Raw genomic sequence first — 20,655 nt, 5'->3', positions numbered from 1 at the left:
CCCCCTGGCCGCATTAATGGGGAGGTAACCCCTTGGCAGGATAACGTTGATCAGAGTGAACCACTTGAGTACCGATAAGGCCTCTGATGGGACGGACGGCCAGAGAAGAAGGCAAATAGATGATCAACAGATGGAAGGAGGGGATAGGAAGATGAAAACTATAAAAGAAAAGTTAGTAAAGTAAAAAGAGGGGGGGGGGGGGAAAAGGGAGAACAATAAGGCCTCCTCGGCCTGTGGCCGAGGAGCATCCCCCCATTTGTAAAGAAACTCTTAGCGCTTTTTATAAGAAAAGTTTATGCATGGTGATCGACGGCCAGCGCCTAAACCTTTCAACCCACTCTCTATAAATTTATTGTTTGGGCTTATTGGGCTGAAAACCCATCACTCAGGGTCAATCCAAATTGAGTCCTTACAGGGTTAGTTCAGGTTTGTAAAATAATCAATCCGACTAATTTGACCCAACCCAAGTTATTGATGGTTAAAAATATGTGTTTTAAATGTGTTAGTTTGATTTATTTTTAATTTTGAAACTTTGTTTAAACTAGTTGATTTGATTTATTTTGGTATCTTGAGACTTTATTTTATATAATATTTTGAGTTTTAGATTCATTGTGTAAATTATAATAATTTATTGAATAATGAGTTTAAATAATTTAATGAATTTTTTTATTACGCCCGACAAAAATAGTCTCAACCTCACGAAAAAGTTAGAATGAGTTGGTTGAAGATTTCTCAACTTGAGGAAGTTGGGTAGGTTGAAAATCCTTGAATCCAACCTATGCGCAGCCCTAATTTTAGCTAGGTCAAATTACAATTTTTCTATTAAAATAAGCAAGTCCTTTTAGATGCTTAGGCAACTTTGAGGTCTCAGCAAGGTTTGAATGTGGATGCTTTGTAACAAATCATGGTATTCTTGATGGAAGGTCAGCTAGTGAAATGTTTCAGAATCTTTCCTCTATATGCAGAGGTGAAGGCATAAGAAGCCAAGTATTATACAATACATGACAGAGCATGTTTAAAAGCAAAAACCCACCTCAAATAAAATGCTCACATAAGGATTAAGGAACATGTAAAACTAAAGGATATTTCATCTCTTGCCTCATCATTCACTGCACATAGCCAGTTGTTCCCATCTCCATTGATTTTTTCAAAAAAATACATTCGCAAAGTTCTCTCATTTACACCTAAAACGATTACCGCACTCAAAGGAAAAGCCATGAATAATAAATGCTCAAGCTTTGAATCCATGGTAGCTCACCTTTGGAGAGCAAGAACAAAGGCTATTTTCACAAATTCAGATAAACTCTCAACAGTTATTTTTGCAGTGGACATAAGGTCTAAAATATCTCCCAACACTGCCAGATGGGTTTGCAGGGAATGCTGTGATCACAGCATATGCCACTTCAAAAGTGGCTGATTTGGTTGAGAAGCCATTCTTTTTATGTGTTGAGAAGGTGATGGAAGCTATTGAGAGAGTGACAGAAGAGAATGTGAGGTCAGAGATAGACTGGTTGGTGGTTTATAGAGGCATCCCTGCAACTTGTAAAGGGAACTTCAATGTTTCAGCTTGGTCGAAATTGCCTTTTGGTGAGCTTGACTTTGGGTTTGGGAAGCCTGGTCATGGTGGACCTGTGGTTAGTGGGAATAACGAGTTAGTGCTGCTTCTTTCTGATGGAAAAAGTGAGAGAAATGGGGGAGGCATTAATGCATGGTTGGGTCTTGAACATGACAAGATGAAAGAGTTCATGCTCCATATTTTTGAAATATGACACCAAAATCTTCACCAACATAGGCAAGTAATTAATTTCAATGCCTAGAGGGTCAGGTAATATTCTTTTAAATAATTCATAACTTCTGTTTACTTTGAGAAAAAGAAGAAAAGAAAAAAAAAGAAAAAGGAAAGAATGCCAATAACTTTTACGATCTACTAAGTGTATATGTATTATCATGTCATTTTAAAATTTCAAATAAAACAACACTAAATACACCTTTAAATTTATAATATTTCATTTGAATTTAAATGAAACCATTTTAAATTGAGAGAATTTTTATTTTTGGTTTGAACATGGTTAATTGGGTTTGCATGGTGTTAATAAATAAGGGGAAAAAAAATATTGTTTTTACCCTAAAATTTTGTTTGAAGTTTCGTTTTACTTTTCTAAATTTAAAAAAAAAAAAAAAAATTTCATCCAAGAAATATTGAAATCATTGCACTTTTTGCTCTTAAATTTCAAAAATATCATTTTTCACCTAGAAACTATTAAAAATATTTATTTTTTTATATAACCCTAGATTTTAAGAAAAGAGTTCCTTTACCATGCATGTGACCAATAGTTTTATGCTCCCCATTCACCTCATGTGTGTCATTTTGTTGTTTATTATTATTATTATTATTTGGTTTTTAAAATTAATGGTCTAGGTTAGGGATAGAAAAATGCTTTACTCATCTAGCCTCCCATCGGTTTTCTCACTTTATTATTATTTTGTTTTAAAAAGTAATGGTCTAGGTTAGGGAAATGTGTTTTTATGTGTTTTTATTTAATATATATTTAGATTATGTATATATAAAATCTAATCTTTTTTTTTTTTTATAACCTATTTATAATTTATTTATTTTATATATTTCATTACCATCCCCAAAGCAGTTAATTTCCCACCTTCTAGCATTCTCTTAATTACTTATTCCCTTTCTATTTCATCTCTTTTTCCTGAATATTGAAAGCACCTCATTAAAGAAAACAACATATACTTTCAATCCCTAACTTGCCTTGTGGGGCATTTTTCTTGCCACAAAGAGGGGATAGGGTGGGAATGAAGCACCCGTGATTTGACCCATTCCCATCCAATTGCCATCCTTCCAAGTTAGACACAACAAATTATTAATGCTAAAATATGAACATATGATAGACGAATATTTAATCTCGTCCAATAATAAAATACCACCTAAAGAAAAATATTTATGCCATTTTAGTTATACACTACTGTCAGATTCTTTAAGACATTTTCTTTTCTCACTATGTGTGTGTGTTAAAATACTTTAAAAAAAAAAAAAAAAATCTTACATGTCAAACCCACTAACACAAAATATCTCACCTCCTCCCTTGTACCCAAATAACCCTAGATCTCATTCACTGTAGCCACCAGCCTCCACTAGTTGACCCAACACATGTTCGACAATGGCATTGTTACCGAACCAACACAAACATATGGCCCGATCCGCTCTTTTACAACTGGAGCACCTTGGAATGGAAATTGTCCAAATAACAACTTAGAGACATGAACAATAACTTTTCCAGAAATCATATATCAGTAATGACTAAATTCAGTTCCATCCTTGGTTCCTTACAAATGTTTGAGAGCCTAATTTTGGGGCTATCCATTCCTTTTAGCTTCTTTGCATCGAGTTTATTAATGAGTGGAAAAAGTAGAAGAAAGCACTTCTAGACTTGCTTTAAGTGATTATATCATTTAGTGAGTATGTATACAAACGGTTTGAATTTGATTACAGTATTTGATACACCCAATATGTGCAGTAGCTAAAGCACAAACTTTGGACAGCAAATGCATGTTCAACCTATAACATTCGTCACTTCAAATATATTTTGATAATTGATTTTTTTTTTTTTTTTGGTAAACCTAAATCAATCCACTTCTAAAAGGATCCAAACAAAAATCAAAATTGACTATAGAATATTTAATTGGTCATCAGCTACTTCAAGATGCTTTTAGTCTCCAACAAAGGTATCAGAAACCCGGAAGATCCGTTGAGGTTACAAGGTGATTGGCCACTTAATCCTTTTCTTTTCAACTGTTGGAATTATAATGAAAATCTTTAAGCTTTTTGTCCTATTGATCCTAGGGGGCCAATGCCAATATCCAGAAGGGAATTGCTCTTCCATGGCCATCAATGATGATTTTATTTATTTATTTATTTTTTTAATTTTTTTTTGGAATTCGTTAGAAATATTATTACATAAATGCCCCGTTCTTTTTTGGGCTCAAACCGAGGCTTCAGTGCTCCCCCCATGTACTTAAGGCATAGGGAAGTAGCATCCGGCTTAACTCACTCAGTGTTGCCATCAATGAGGATTTGGATCTTGTTTGGAATTCAAATTCAATAAATCTTAAACAAAATATTTAACAATTTTTTTTACAATTATTGAGGTGACATGTTTAAACATTTTTCGATACATAAAATGATATTAGTGATAGATTAATGTAAATGTAAAGATATAATTTAAGGACAAAACTTAGGTACATCACATTAAGTGTTTATTTTTTAGATTCCTATTTTAAAATTCAATCATATGACTTTTTTATTATAAGATAGAAATGTATTTTTTAGTTAAGTATGGTCATCTAATTGAATTTTAATAGGTAAACTAAATGAATAGTATCTAAATATTATATATAACTTTTATCCATAATTTAATAAAAAGTTAACATTTTAGGAAACCGTGACAAATTTTATATTCTTAAAATTTCTCATTCAAAGTAGATTTAAGAGGAAGATGGGTGAGAAGATTCTTTGCCGAAATAGCAGGGAGACAACAGGATATTTCTCAAGATTCTAGAAGTACTTGCTATTTTTATTTGCTTGGTAGATTCTCAAAAGACTTGCATACACACTCCTAGTATTATTTTATACTAGGTTTCAATTAACATTCAGGCTTAGTTTATAATTGCTTCCACATACTTTCATTTGCCCCAGATAGCAGAGCTACTTGAATCTAAGTGCTCTCGATTTTAATGGAAGCAAAAAGCTAGCAGTGTGCGCAGTAGTACAGACCACTATAACGTACTATAATCATACAATTTTCTGGTGGTACAATGTTGTCAAAATCAAGATTGGTATATCAAAGATGCAGATTAGTGCTGTTCCATAATGATCATGACTATAAAATTAACTTTGATTAATCTAAATAATAGTTTAAAATAAGATTATTGAGGAATTGTTCATATAAAAAAAATATTGACGAATTTATTTTTATAGAGTATTCTTTTTGGGATGATCATAACATGATTGGTCAGTTTGAAAAGAAAGAGAATGACTTCTCAAATGCCTGCACTAGAAAATTGAATTTATAGACTAGAACTATAAGCTTGAAGAATCATTTCTGTAGAAAAATAATTATGGTACTATATCCTTGAGAATCAGTCTGGCTTGCCACAACTTTATTTTCCAGTCAAGGCATGGGACTTAGAAACATATACAAGGACACAATTTTTTTTCCCTGCCAAAATTTTCATTTTAAATTAGAGAAGTGCTTATTTTTTTGTTTCAAGAAAATATCAGGTTTTGTGAAAATGATAAGTTAGGCCATTAGCCAATGATAATCCAGTTTGAACTTGTTCTAAAGGAGACAGAAAAATGTAAGCCAATTTTGTAGAATAATTCCCAAGATTAGTTCAAATGAGCTCAATTCAGTTCGCAATTTATTTAAATAAATATATTTTATAGTTCAAGTTAAATACTATAAATTTAAAATTGAATTTGATTTAAATTTTTTAAATAACATATTGACACAATATACAATTTTTTTTTAAAAGAAAGATGACACAATATACATGATTAGTTATCATTAATAAAATTTTAATAGTAAAATATGGAAAGGATTCTACTCTAAATTCCATCTTAATATGATACCTAAAATCTCACCAACCCTCCATTTGTTTTGCTGAAAAAGCAAGCAAATAGGAAGTATTGAAAAGTAAGAACTTTTGATGATTCAAGCTCTGTGGACTGTTTTGTTTTTTTGTTTTTTTTAAAAAAAAATGAAAATCGACCTCTATAAGCCAATGTTATTAAACTCAACTTGGCCGGCTGGTTGGACCAGTAATCCTGTGACCCAGCACATAGACTGGTCCGAGTCATCAATTAGATTGAATGTGCACAAGACCCAATCAAAACTGGTAAAACTCATCGAGTTTTAAGCAAATCATGTGACCTAGCTGGGTTTTAATGACCAGACTAAGTTTGTGAATTGTGCAAAATTACATTAATAGGTCCATCCCATTGGCTTCTTAATTGTTTAATGTGTGATAATATAATAATTTAAATAAGGGAAAACCTAAAGTAATATAAGAAATGCACCATTCTATCACTTTTCTGCCAATTCACACTACTCTACCCATCACTTTTCACAGTTTCAGTTCCCCAAACTTTCAACTGTGCATTAATTTTCTGCTGTAAACAAATCACTTTTTAGTTTCACTTAAATAATTAGCACATAGGTATGAGTATATCAGTATATGATATATAGTTTCACTTTTCTGCTGATTCACACTACTTTACCCATCACTTTTCACAGTTTCAGTTCCCCAAACTTGCAACTGTGCATTAATTTTCTGCTATAAATAAATCACTTTTTAGTTTCACTTAACTAATTAGCACATAGGTATGAGTATATCAGTATATGTTATATAGTTTATTGTTTAAACCTTATTTTCTCTTCTTTTGTTTACGATTTTTTGTGTTTCTTTTGTTTATTGCTTTAAGTTAAGTCTTTAACATTTTTTTTCCTCTTCCTTTATTTACATAGTTTGAGATTTGCTTTATTTTTTTTTTAATATGTAGAATTTAAAGACATGTAATAAAATTTTATTTAGTAAAAACTTTGTTGCAATCTTAAAACATTGGTTTATTTTGCTTGTGAATTTTATAGAATTTTTAATGCTATTATTTGTGAAACCTTGATTTTCAATTATAATAGTGAGTTTAATTTAGGCATATGCCTTTTTTTGGTTTGTGGGGGGTGGAAACCCAAACTTATGTATTGGGCCTAAGGCCCTATTTGAATGTTACTGTGTGTCCAAAGAGGTGAAAGCTGTTGAGAATGAGTCCGCATGAAAGAAAGATACCTGGAAGTGATGGGGATCAGTCCGAAAAGAGCACCAGTGGTCCGAAGAGATCATTCTCCTCGGATGTAAATATTCTTGGTCAAGCAAATATTTGGAGGGTTCGAATGATCTTCCTAACGACTTCAATGATAAGGATAAGCTTTGGGCATGCCTGGAGATAAGAAGAGTGGAGAAATATCTAAAAGGAAAAGCTGTCATCACCACATTAAATGCACTGCATCTGCTTTTCTGGCAGCATTAATGTGAAGAAGACCCTTGAATTGTGTCATCCCAGCTACTACCACTCACAGGGAGCTAAAAAAGAGATCTGATGTGACATATACTCAAGTAGACATTTAGATGAAGAACAAGTGGACGATAAAGATGATGAGGAAGGATGCTATATAAAGAAAAAGCCTCTGGAGGAGGAAGGGAGAGTTGACTGTAGTTTTAAGAATTGTATTCATCTTTCATTCAATAATATTCCTCATCGGACATCAAATTGAAAAGTCTTGAAGTGTGTTTTTATATCAGTTCTTTCTTTAACACCATAGTTAACTATTGTTTAGTTCACAATTAGCCTAACTCTTTCACCTATTCTCTACAAATTCATTATTCTAAGTTCATTGGGTTCATAGTCCAAACCTTTTGGGCTTGGGCTACAAAAACAGACCCTACATGGTTAATTTACATATTTAAGTTATGATTTCTCAAACTTATATATATATATATATATATATATATATATATTTTTTTTTTAATATAGTATAAGCCAAATGGTAGCATCAGGCAATTATATACGAAGCATATGATGATCTCAGGGGCAATAACTATGTCAATTATTCAGTGCTTTGACAATAGATTATAGCTAAGTGCAAAATTATTTGATTTAACTAGAAAAATGAAACCAACTCATCATGAAAGTGGATATGCCAATATCCGATTCTGACTTTTCTATATGTGACCGAAGTGGAAAGTGTCAGCAAAATTTTGAGCTCTTGGACAGTTAGTTAGCCATGGCTTTGCAGCATTACATGTACGGATTTAAATGACTAATAATTCAGATTACAACCTTAGGGGTGTTTGGTAGAGTAGTTTAAGATGAAATTTTTATAGTTTTTTAAAATATGTGTTAATAAAAAAGTGTGTAGAAATGTGTGTAATGTTGTTTAAAATGTAAAAATATAAGTTTGAGTTAAGAGACTCAAGAAGGTAAATTAATTTTAAAAAAAGCTTCGCTGACGTATAGAATGACGAAATCTCAAGCAAAATTATGCAATTAATAATAAATTAGCTCTCCTTCTTTTTCTCTTTAAATTTTTAATCATTTTTTTAAAGTGCGGATTGTTGGTTCCATGCCACGACATGATGCATTTACAAAAGTCGCACCATTTCATTATTCTAAGCATGCTGATCAGTCTGAGCTCATCAGTGATCGAACTTTACCAAAATTCATCAAATTAATGACTCCTGTGTATCTTGGAGCCTTTAGGCCATTTTGAAAGGTTACAAAGCCCTCTCAGCATCCATTAATTGTTACATGCAGTTGAATAATGAATTACCCATAAGGTATATTCTTGTATGTTGTTGTCACTGTAGGGGTGGACTTAGTCAAAGAAATGATATAAAGTGATTAATAAAAGTAGTATTAATAATATGTGTTCATAAAAAGGAGTAATTATTTATGCTTCCTCCTCTCATGTGAACGTTAGGTCTCCCTAATTTAAATTGGGTAAGACTTAGATACAGTATTTAGGTGTTGTTTCTTAGGTTTCACTATTAAAATTCTGTCATGTGAATTTTTTGTCATTGGATGAAAGTGTATTTTTTAATTATTAAGTCACATGGCTGAATCTTAAAAAGGGACGTAAGGAACAATACCTTAGCATCTAAGATACTGTATCTAAGTTTTGTCCATTTAAATTTTTGATATAATCCATCATTTATGTGAGAAGATGAAGTGATATGTTGATGTAAATAATTTTCTTGATACAAGTGAATAAAAGTAGAGTAATGCTAGAGATACAAACTTTTTTAGAATTTTTTTACAAACTGATGATGTTGTGAGTGATTATTAGTAAATGAAAAATTAATATTAATGGTAGGTTTAGATGAAAATCAATGAGAAGTTAGCCACATCAGTAATTTGTAAAAATATTGTAAAATAGTTTGTGATAGTAGCATTGCTCATAAAAGTAGTATTAATAACATGTGTTGATAAGATGAGTAATTATTTACTATATTTTCTCATGTAAATTTTAGGTCTTCCTAATTTAAATTTATGATTAGATCTACTATTTATGTGAAAAGATGAAGTATTATGTTGATGTACTCCAAAAATATGACTAAATAATCTTTTTTTTGTGAAAATAATGTTTTATCGATCAAAACTTATCAGTTCAACGGGTTATGAAAAAAGAAGAAGAAAAAGTTGGAATTTTTTGGGTGTCTCTGGTATTACTTGACACTTGGTCTAATATTTCAAAAACTTTCATGGTATTATGCTGATGTGATCGGCATAGCCACATGTCATTTTAAACAAGAAGACAAAAGTTACAGCTTTTTATGTGTACGTGTATATAAAGGGAGCTTTTGACATCCGAAAGGACCAGTCTGTGACTCTCTGTCAAGGACAAGTTCTATGCTAGAAAATGGACGATAATGTTGGAGCTAATGATCCAAATGAAGATAATAATAACAACAAAGAGCAAGAGCGGTTGCTTCCAATAGCCAACGTTGGCAGGATCATGAAGCAAAGTTTGCCACCAAATGCAAAAATCTCAAAGGAAGCCAAGGAAACTATGCAAGAATGTGTGTCTGAGTTCATTAGCTTTGTCACCAGTGAGGCATCTGACAAGTGCAGAAAGGAAAGGCGCAAGACTGTGAATGGAGATGATTTTTGCTGGGCACTGGAAGCACTAGGTTTCGATGACTATTCCGGGCCAATAAGAAGGTATTTGCACAGATATAGAGAGCTAGAAGTAGAAAGAGCTAACCAAGACAGGGTTAGAGACAATGAAAGAGAAGCATGAATACCATTTTCATATAGAAATTGCTGCCCTAACCAAGCAATCATGCTCTCGCTGTAGCTCCTACTCCAAGAAAGTCAATGTGATTGAAAGGAGTATAATAGCTTCAGCTCAAAGTCTTTTTAAGGCTTAAGGAATCACTAGAAAGCACTATGATTTAAATTTATAATCTTTATTTGTTAATGAAGAAGATTATGGTTTATGGATTCTTACCTTTTTAATTTTTTATCTGCGTGCTTTTTATAACACATCTTAGATTTGTGAATCTTTGCTCTCTTTTTTCCCCTGAATTACATAGTTTGCAATTGTCAACAAATTCATATTAGTTAGTATGTGAGAATGGGGAGTGGAAATTTGGGGTTGTTTAATTTGATCTTAGTGTTCTTTATCTGGAAAAATAGTGATGATTAAGCATTAATTCTTTCCAGCATCGTCGCGCAACAAGGCGGACCACAAAAGGTTAGTAAATCACTATCATGTCAACTTTTGATTGATAAATATGATGCTGATATAGGAATTTGCTTACGATTTGTCTATATACACACTCATATATATATATATATATTCTTTTTTTTTTTTAAATCTCCATCACCTGCATGAGCAATCTAGTCATAAATGTTTATTAAGTCTATGAATTACCAATCTAAACAGTGTTTAATTTTGAGTTCATCTAAATTGCCAATCTAAACAGTGTTTAATTTTGAGTTCATCTACATAGCAATGCTAAATCTCTCTCCATCTCAACTTGTTTAAGGGCAGGCCCTAGCTTTCACACGCCGCCGATACAGAACATATAGTACTGTTATGAAGTCTCCATTAATAGAGTTGGTAGTCCACATCCAATTAGTATATATTTTGTATGAGTGTAGATGTTGACCAGATTGGTTAAAGTAAATTTTTTTTAGGTTTAGGGTTTAATTTTCTTTAACCCACAGCTTTGTGAGTTGGGGACCACATGCATTTCAGCAATGACCCAACACCTAATCCACTAAACGCCAAATAAATACCCAAAAAAAATAATATTGAGTAATGTTGATCATGTTCATTGTATCAAGCCACAGTTTCATAAACATGAAGACAAATAGATAGAGAGAGGACAAGAGTTAGGGTTTCAAAGGTTTCTCTCACATTTAAGGTTTTTTTTTTTAAAGTTTTAGGATTTAAAGTTTTTCTATTTTCCTTACCTGTGCAACTTGGGATATTCCTTTATAATTAATGTTTAGGACTTTTGTTGGAGTACTACTCCATCCAACTCTCTGGATTAGATTGAGACAGTTTGAAGGACAAGCCTAAAACCTAGAAAACATCCAACAATTCCATACTCCATTTTCCGTACAGTGTGAGAGTATATCCTTCTAGGATGAGAATTTTATTGATGACACCAACAATATTAACATACATCTTTTTATATTTAATGAGTAAATGCCATTAATTATGAGTAGCAAGAATTCCTTTAAGCATAGATTTTGTAGTATTAATAGCATCTTATGGAGGGTAGAATATGTGTTAGTGCATTGATTTGAAGCACAATGTTGCCAGTTATGCAATACACCATGCACAACATGAATGGAAGCTCATATCTGATTTTAGTGTGTATTTGCTAGTTTGATATATATACTCGGTCTTTTAACCCAAAAAAAAAAAAAAACTAAGTTTGGGGCATTTTGTTAATCCATTTCCTAAATATTTTAGCTCCAAAATAATAAAATTAACCAACAGTGAGCAATGTGAAGCATTATATATCACATCCTAGAATAGAAATTTTTGTAACCATCCCATTTGAGTTTAAAAGCTTCCAAAGAACTTGGTAACCTAATTATCATTATTCTACGTGTGGCTCCCACAGTATTTGTTTCTTGTAGCTGAACAAAACGAGGAAAAATAAGACACATTGATGCAGATCTGTAGCAAAAGAACTACTACTGTTTGTAGTTCCTATTTGGTTAGTTCACACTCATGTGACATTGCTTAGGATAACTCATAGTAATGAATGTGGACCTATAATATATTAACTGCAGAGCAGCTCGAATTAGGTAATCGTATATATATTCTTCACCAAAGTATTTGGTAACACTTTCCGAAGGGTTTTTTGAGGGGAAAAAAATGGAAAAAAAAAAAGAAACGGAAGAACAGTTGCATTGCTAGTGTTAAGATAATGTCTTGGAAAGGAAGAAAATTGTTCCTGTAGGCTAAGATAATTTGTATCAAGTAGACAAGTTAAAACTCCTTATACGGAAAGAAGGAATATTGTTGATGATATTGTTTGTCACGGTTGATCAAATAACAGAAAACTAATTTGTAGTAAATATATATATGGTAACTTTGTTTGAAAATAGAAATAGAAAGATAAAATAATCATATAAGGAATACAAAAATTTATGTAGTTCAACTTAATTAAGTCTATATTTACTGGTAGTAGCGAAGAAAGAGTTTTACTCAGAAATTAGGAAAATTAGAAAAAATGGCACAAAGACACTCGTAGAAATCCTATGTGCGCCAAAGAGCTTTCTCTCATTAGAACTGGTACGCCACAGTATTTTTAATCTTCTTAACCTGGCATGCCAAATACCAAAGTTGTAGGTGTGTTAAAGAATACTGCAAGGTTGGATATACGTGTCTGTTTCACAAATTTGATTAGTGCTACGGTGCACAATCTCAAAAACCAAGTAGAACTTGGATTCTTAAGTCGACATGGCTTTAATGCCTTTTCGATAGATAACGTGGCACTACAAGTGCTACACCAATTCGAGCCAACTTTAACAAATTTCCACAATTTCCACATTGACTTGAATTTGATCAAACCTCATAAATGAAACTTCTTCATTGCCTTCACCAAAACCCCTAAGGATTATCACAGACTACAAGCACCGGTAAAGCTCAAGTGATGTTTGAACTTGTGCAGAGGAACCAGCTTTGGTATCATGTTCGATGGATTATCCGTTGTAGCAACATTTCTAATTGTGAATAAAGTTGTATTGGACACTAATGTGTTCGGTTTTCTCATGATACATCTAATTGTTAGTAAAATGTATTACGCTTTGGTGATCACAAAATACAACAGTATCATCCTGCCACAAACCTAATTCACTAGCCTCTTAGCCACATAGCTTCTTCACTGTCAATACGTCACTCCTCTACTCTTCCTCAATAGCAAACAAAGCAATATAATCATCAACTATAATGTTATTTTCCAACTAATAATATAATCATATACCTTGAAAAACATTAGTAATATTCGAAATTGTTATTATTTCTAAGTCACTTGATCTTTTTAATAGCCTGTTTCTTAACAAGGGTCTTCTTATAAGGCTAAACGGTGATAAACATATTGTTCTTATGTTTTCAAAATATACCAAATCTTTCCTTCGATAGTCATCAATGAAAGTTAATAAGTGCCAATAAACACTATTTGAACATATAAGATAATGATTCCAAATATCTGAAAGGATATTATCTATTATGCCCTTAGTCTTGTGTTTCGTTGTGTTGAACTTGACTCTACACTTTGACAAAGGCACAATGCTCATAGAAATCTAACTTCCCAATTTTTTGACCTTCCGATAAACCTGTTTGCTTAATATTGTCATGCAATCTCACTCATATGCCCCACCGCATATGCCACAAACTATTATTATTTGAATTTGGATATCCTCCACAACACTAGTTGTATCGTCAGTATCATGAATTTTTTTATTTCAATATTTTTGCTTAGAGTAATTTAAATTTTTTTGGTGCCCTTTCTTTTTTAACAGTGCAAATATCTAATCTTTTTTAGATTTAGACTTTGATCTAGATTTATCTTTGTTGATACTAGATGTAATTTCATTGGATCTACCTCTACTAAATAGACCTTCAGCCTGACTTTCACCTTAGTTTTCAAAAATCTTCATTTTAACTACTTGGACTTTTAAACATCTTTTATATCGTGGTATCAACTATCAACAAAGTGCTTTGAAAAAGGAGATAATGAACATGACAAAATTAGACTTGATCCTCATCACCTACATTACAATCAATATTTAAAAAAAAATCATATTAAATTCATCTATATATATGATCAAATACACGTGTACATTTTTTCATCGTAATGGTGTATAACCAGTGCTTCATGTATAGGAAATTTAAGAGAAACATAATCATGTATTGAGTTTCTAACTTAATGCACATCTTACAATTGTCTTCTCCTCTACAATTTCTCTTAGATATTCATTTGCCAAAAACAACTGAATTACACTATGTACCCTTACGAAGAGATCTTCTTTTTCCTCATCTGAGAGCATTGTTGACAAAGCATATCCTTGTACAACACTTTCAACAATCCTTGTTGAACTTGCAAAGCACGCATCTTTACAGTCCATAGAATGAAATCATTCTTCCCATTAAATTTTTCTACTGACGAATTGTTTGATGTCATTCCAAAAAAACCCAAGTAAATAGATGATTACACAACAAAAAAGATCTAGTGGAGATTGGAACAATCAATTGCTTAACCAAAGAACCCAAAATAAAAACTGAAATAGCCTGTCAATCCAAACAAAGAACCCATTCTCTAAAACATGTTTGTTTAGATAGCAAAAACTTATTCATTTGTACCTTGTGTAGTTAATGTAGCGGGGCAAAAAGTGAAACAAAGAACAGATAGTATAATCGTGATCCAGTTACTATTCGCTTACACAATGAATTTATACAGATGAGATACAAAGTCAACCTTTAAATACTCGTTACAAGACAAAAGATGGAAATCCGATCTAAACTACGTGTGTAGTGATTAATATTCGATTGAATAGAGCTTAGTAATGGCTAAGTGTTTGTCCTTGGTTTTAATTCGAGAATGATATTACAATTGGATGATTTTTCTCTCTCTTCTTCTTCTTCTCTCAAAAACTAGACCTCCGCCCCCCCCCCCCCCCCTTGATCCAAGTGCCTTCTTGGCTTTATATAACTTGGCAAGGATGCATTTGGATCTTCCCCATTAATGAAGCCAATTTAGTGGTTGCAATGCATTTAATGCAGATGGGATGATTGTCTTGTCCTTTCTTTTTCTTTTCTTCCTTGTTTAATACCAAGTTACCTTTGTCCCCCCCTGGGATTGCACCATGCTCCATTCGTTCCTCATTCTCGGCCTCCCGAGGTTAAGTAGGAGCCCTCGGCACCCCCATCAACTACAACATTCCGAACTCCTTATGAGTTAAACAAGTCCTTTCCAGGGGTACTTTATGGAGTTCCCCTCATCAGAAATGCCCTTTCCTACTTTATTAACTGCTTTGGATCCTCATCCTCCCATAGTTAATTATAATGGTTTTACACAAAACATAGATAGAAAAATAGGAATAAAAAAAAAAAAATGCACCAGGACGCAAAAATCTATGTGGTTTGGTCTTAGGCCTACATCCGTGGGTGGTGATGAGAAGAATTTTTTTATTAAGAATATAGAGAAATTACAATATGTAACAAACACTTTCACAAACCTAGACTCTAAATACATGTATATGTGTGTGCGTATGTGTGTGCATGTGTTTTCCAAAGTCAATTAGTTTCACAGTGCACAATCTCAAAAACCCTAAAAATATCAAAACAATTAGTATTAGAATAAATCCTATATTTTAAATGGTCATTGTCTCTCTTGGCAATATTGAATCTCAGTTATTGAACAATGGATTTTCAGTAATGAATTTATCTCAAAAACTATTAATTCTAATTTTAATTTTGATAGAGAGAGAAAAAAAAAAGTAAAATTTTTGAAAAATTTAAAAAGTTTTTACTTTTAAATTACCCCAAACATATATAGTAAAATGTATTAATAAAATGTTGAACATTTGAAAAAAAAAGTATTATATTTTAAATTGGCCAATATGTCTTTTTTTTTTTTTTTTGGGTGAGACCTTACTTTTATTATTATTATTTTTGTGTAATACTATAAGACAAACAGATAAAATATATTCTATTTTAGGGAGTCTTCTTCAATTTGGGGGCCTTAAGCCATTACCTAAATCACCTAATGGTTGAGTTGCGCCCGATCTAGTCAATAGTGAAGCACTTCTTTATCTTCAGTCTGCTGGTTGTGCGTCAAGCTGACCTTTGCAAAGCAGCATATAAGGGAATATAGAGCAAAAGTTACTCTTACAACAAAACAATTATTCCATTATTATATAACAAATATTTTGAACTAAAATTTGTAATAACTTTATAGTATTTTCCTTAATTTAAAAATAACATGAAGAGAAACATCCAGTAATTAGGGTGAGTAATTATGGCGAGGCCACTTGCCTCCCATGCGTGATTAAAAACATAAGACTAAAACTTATTACACACTTGTGTGGATGCTCACACAAATGTAAATAACACTAAAAACGTGATAAGTTAAGCTCACGATTTCAGTTTTATGTATTTGATTTACTTCCATTACTTTTTTAATTGAATCCTTTTGTTTTAAATATATAATAGCAAGTAGTAATGGGTTTTAATCTCAACATTTTATTTAATTAGTGGGTGACGTGACAGTTTTTCATTAAAATAAAAAGAGATTCTAGTTAAAAAAGTACTGGAGGTAAACCAAACCCCAGTTTTATTAACTACACTAAAAGCCTTATGCATGCCACTACATATAGTCAATACAAGATGGAAGTTGACAGAGATTTCCAAACCTATTAATAGCATGAGAGAAAATTAATCAACTAATTACCATCACTCTGATCATTGGCAGGCAGCACAATGAAAACATACTTTATCAAAGTAATTGACATAAATGAGTAAAAGATTAGAGACAGAAGGCCAAGTATGTCGTCTTTGTGCTTAACTCCAGTAGGAAAAATGCCCAAATCACCATACACAACCCCATTGCTTTGAATTGCCTGCTTCATGATGCTTCCCCAATCCAAGCTCTGCACTCAAACATTTCAAAATATCATATTGGAAACCAAATAATAATAATAACAATAATAATTGATTTTCTTTTTTCGTTAACTTGTTTGCTAATTGAATTACTATTTGTTTATAATACCTTTCAGTTTACTTTTGTCGATTTTGAACAAATAGTGATTCTTATTCCTCTCTGCCCAAAATGACAACACTATTATCCTTGGCCTACTGCTTATACATTTCTTTGGGTTTAAGAATTATGTTTCTTAGAATTTGCAGCATATTATTCAGCATTTGCACAATCAATTTCACATGGTGTCGAAGGGAAAATTTTGATGTTCCCAAATAGAGTATGGGGTAGCCAAGCCGAAACTCGACGATGGGTCCTTGAAATAGAACCCAAAGGCTTTCAGTGTTGTGGAAGTCCGCCCAAGCAAGAGATAGAGGCTGCACCCTATCAAGAAGACAACAATAAAGCCCAATAAACACGTTACTATTATTAGTTTGTTATATTATTAGTCCTTCTTACAACGTCATAGTTAAAATCAGTCCTCCAGCGGTAAAGGTAAAATTACACTTAAAAGTCCAAAAATTAATGATTAAATAAATTTATGAATGTATTCAGTCCTAGGGGTTCTTGTGTGTCTCGCTTAGGGGAATTTATAGTACTTTCAGCCATCATTACATCAATATGAAGGAAAAAATTCAATTGTTACAAATACATTATATCCTTCATAATAATAATAATAAACAATGATTAAAAGTTTCATAATTACAAATAAAAGAGGAAAAATAGAATGGAATGAAGGGAGAGAGAGCGTCCAGCCACGTGCATAGGTTGTTTAAGTTTGTCTCCTTTCATCATGCACTTAAATGACTTTCCCCATGTAATGCTCTTTTAGTTTTTGTCAAACATGAGTGATATTATCTTTCATAATAATGGCTTTAAATATTAGAAATATACGTCTTTAATGAGAATGATTTTTAATATGAAGTCTTTGTGCCTTTTAAGAGAAAGACCTTAATATTGATGTTCATATGCCTTCCATGAGAAAGGGCTTTTGTAATGTGTTCTTAGAAGAATATTTAATATGTTTTTAAGATGTGTGGAGATGGTAAGGAATATATATATATATATATTGTGAGATATGGTGTTTAGAGATATATGAGAAGTATGTATGGATATTTTGTGAGAAATGTGTTTTATAAAATAAATGGAAGTATGAGATAGATAAATGAAGGTTAAATGTAGTAAAGGCTGCTGTTGGGATCTTTTTTTGTATTATGACATTGGTTATGTTGCTTTCTAAGAAGGGGGATTTTTGTATGAGAAATGAAGAATGAGATAGAGATGTGTTTTGGACAGCAAAAATGATGAAGTTTAAGAATATTGAAGTGTGGGAGAGATGGATAGTGTGTAATGATGTGGTGTAATAAGTGTGATGCAATGGTGTTATCTAAGGAGAGATATCTTTGTAAGGGAGATGGAGAAGTTTAGAGATATATGCAGCAAGATGAAAGAGGTTTCAGAATTATTGAAAATCAGAGAAGGGATCAAAGAGCAGAAATCAGAGATCAGAGAGGAAGAGATCAGAGAGGAGAGATCAGATTGCAGCCCCCTTTGTGTGTAGCTTGGTCCTCTTTATATAGAGTTAAGCTATGTAACTAGATCAGAACTAGTTGAAGGGAAACTTAGCAAATGAGGAAAAGTCCTTGACAATGTAAATGGTCTTTTGTTTTTTTAACCAAAAGAAGAAAGTTGAGACTTAATGTTGTTGACACAGCTGGATGATGTCATATGGATGACATCCTTTGCTTGGAGGACAATACTTTGCATTAAATTAATGGTTTAGCTAAAAAATGTAAGATAATCTTTATGAGATCCTTCTATTTCTTTGGGTATGACAGCAAGCTACTGAGATTAGGCATTAATGAGCAAGTGGTGTCATTTTTAGGACATATGTCAACCTGCTGGAGCTTCTGCAGCTTAGCTGGAGCTGTTACAGCTTCCGCAGAAGCTGTTTACAGCTTCCGCTGGAGCTGTTTTTAGTGTTTTCGGCTAAGTTTTCTTTTTTGGAAAATATATTTGATGAAATTTTAGAGATGTAATTATGGTCTTTTTATATCTTAACCAAATCTTGGAGAGTAATGAAAGCATTTTAACGCTAGATATGAGATACTAATATATATTTAGCCATGTGCTTGTATTTGATTTATATGAAAATTATAATATAATTTATATGGAATGATATAATTATATTTTAAAACTTATATTATATGATGACCATTAATTTTTATGTAAAGAGCATGGGGGGTTTTTATCATTTTAAGTGTTATGTGATATGGGAGGCTTACCAAATGTTACCTATTGCACACTGACCCGTCAGAGTTCAGGGAATTGGGAAAGACATGTCAAGCAACATGCTTTCCCTTATCAACTTTGAACCACTGGAGTTTTACTAAACATACTTCTTGACCCTCCAAACCACGACTCCCAAAATTCTCCTGATGAGACTCATGAGCTTGGACCATGAGCCAAAAATGAGATGATGTGCTATGAGCTTGAATCATGGGCTTTGATGCCTTTTTGTGTAAATATGGGCTCTTTTGGGCTTTAAGAGGGGTTTTCTCAAAATCCATGATAACGTTGACGTGGTATGAGTCGTCAATGAAATGAAGCCATGTGCTTGTGAAAAATTTGTCCTCAACACATGGTAAGCCTCAAATATAATGGGATGCTCAGGACAGGTAAAAAAAAAATAGTTATCAATCCAAATGTATTTTCTGTATTTCGTTTTAGTTTTTTTTTTTTTTTTCAACTATCAAACATGTTTTTGATTTTGAAAATACAAGATAAATTTTTTTTTTTTTTTAAATCTAATAAACAAGTTTTTTGAAGAAGAAAAAGAAAAAAGAACAACAACAACAATTAAACATGCGTTACATGCCCAAGAAAAATTAATCCAAACACACTCTAATTAGTCGTCAAATTTTAGAGTCACTTATATAATATTAATAACAATAACAAAAACAATAAAAGAAATGAAGAAAAGAAAAAACAAAATAAAGTACTTGAGGAGATCCAGTGCCTTGATTCGAGGTGAATCTATCGGCCTTCAAATTGAAAGAATCTACTCTAACAAGGTTATGTCCAAGAAAGTTTTTTACGTTTGAGACCATTGAAAATCTCATGTTGATCGATCAACTTCCTCTTATTGTTCTTTTTCTTCGACATTATTTTCTTCTTCTGGCCTTTTTACTTCTATAACATCACCACTCAATTGCACAATATTATGGCCAATCTAAAGCCTCAGGACTAAGGAGTTTTGATGGAAATGAGAAAGCTCTCAAAGATAGTTTATAGGCTCTAAAACCCTTAACCTCCAAATATAACAACCTATTAATGGCAAAGAGTATTGCAGTGACACTGTCTACTTTTCCTTAATGGTTGAAATTGAATTCCGTATCTAGTCCTATGAATGTTACAGACTTACAGTACATAAAACAATATTACATTATTACTACGAGTTAACAATATTACTACTACGAGTTTCAAAGAGTCCCCTTCTTGTAAATATATCTGCTTTAATTGCTTGCTTCAATAAAAGAGGTTGAGAACGCCTAGTTATAGAAAGAAGTTTTCTTTATGGCTTGCAGGATTTCAAGATGTACTCCACCAACTTAGTTATAGTTACAAGCTTATTTATGGCTTGCATGATATCAAGTTGTACACTTGGACTCCACCATACCTACCTGTTGGATGCTAACTCGATTTATTGCACTAGTAGGACACATGATTTCTGGGTTAAATTTTGTAACAGTACTTGCCAATTTGTAGCTTAAGTGAAGTATCTGAAAATGTTGCTTTTTTTTTTTTTTTGGGGTGGAATTATACAAAATTTATTAAGAAAAAGACTTGGGCCACAAC

General features: G+C 32.4%; 1 protein-coding gene and 1 pseudogene across 1 annotated transcript; both read left to right on the top strand.

The window, feature by feature from the left end:
- Positions 1-1,769, top strand: part of LOC112015978 (acyltransferase GLAUCE-like) — a 10,459-nt pseudogene extending 8,690 nt beyond the window's left edge.
- Positions 1,770-9,491: 7,722 nt separating this feature from the next.
- Positions 9,492-9,872, top strand: LOC112016011 (nuclear transcription factor Y subunit B-5). Its single transcript, XM_024048488.2, has one exon. It carries the CDS (start codon positions 9,492-9,494, stop codon positions 9,870-9,872), a length of 381 nt encoding a protein of 126 aa, XP_023904256.1.
- The last annotated feature ends 10,783 nt before the right edge of the window (positions 9,873-20,655 follow it).

The sequence above is a fragment of the Quercus suber genome, unplaced genomic scaffold, assembly GCF_002906115.3.
Source record: "Quercus suber isolate HL8 unplaced genomic scaffold, Cork oak 2.0 scaffold_99, whole genome shotgun sequence".
NCBI lineage: Eukaryota > Viridiplantae > Streptophyta > Magnoliopsida > Fagales > Fagaceae > Quercus > Quercus suber.
This window is presented reverse-complemented; position numbering and strand designations above follow the sequence as displayed.

Coding starts and splice junctions, on each gene's coding strand:
- LOC112016011 (XM_024048488.2), top strand. CDS start 9,492: ATGGACGATAATGTTGGAGCTAATGATCCAAATGAAGATAATAATAAC.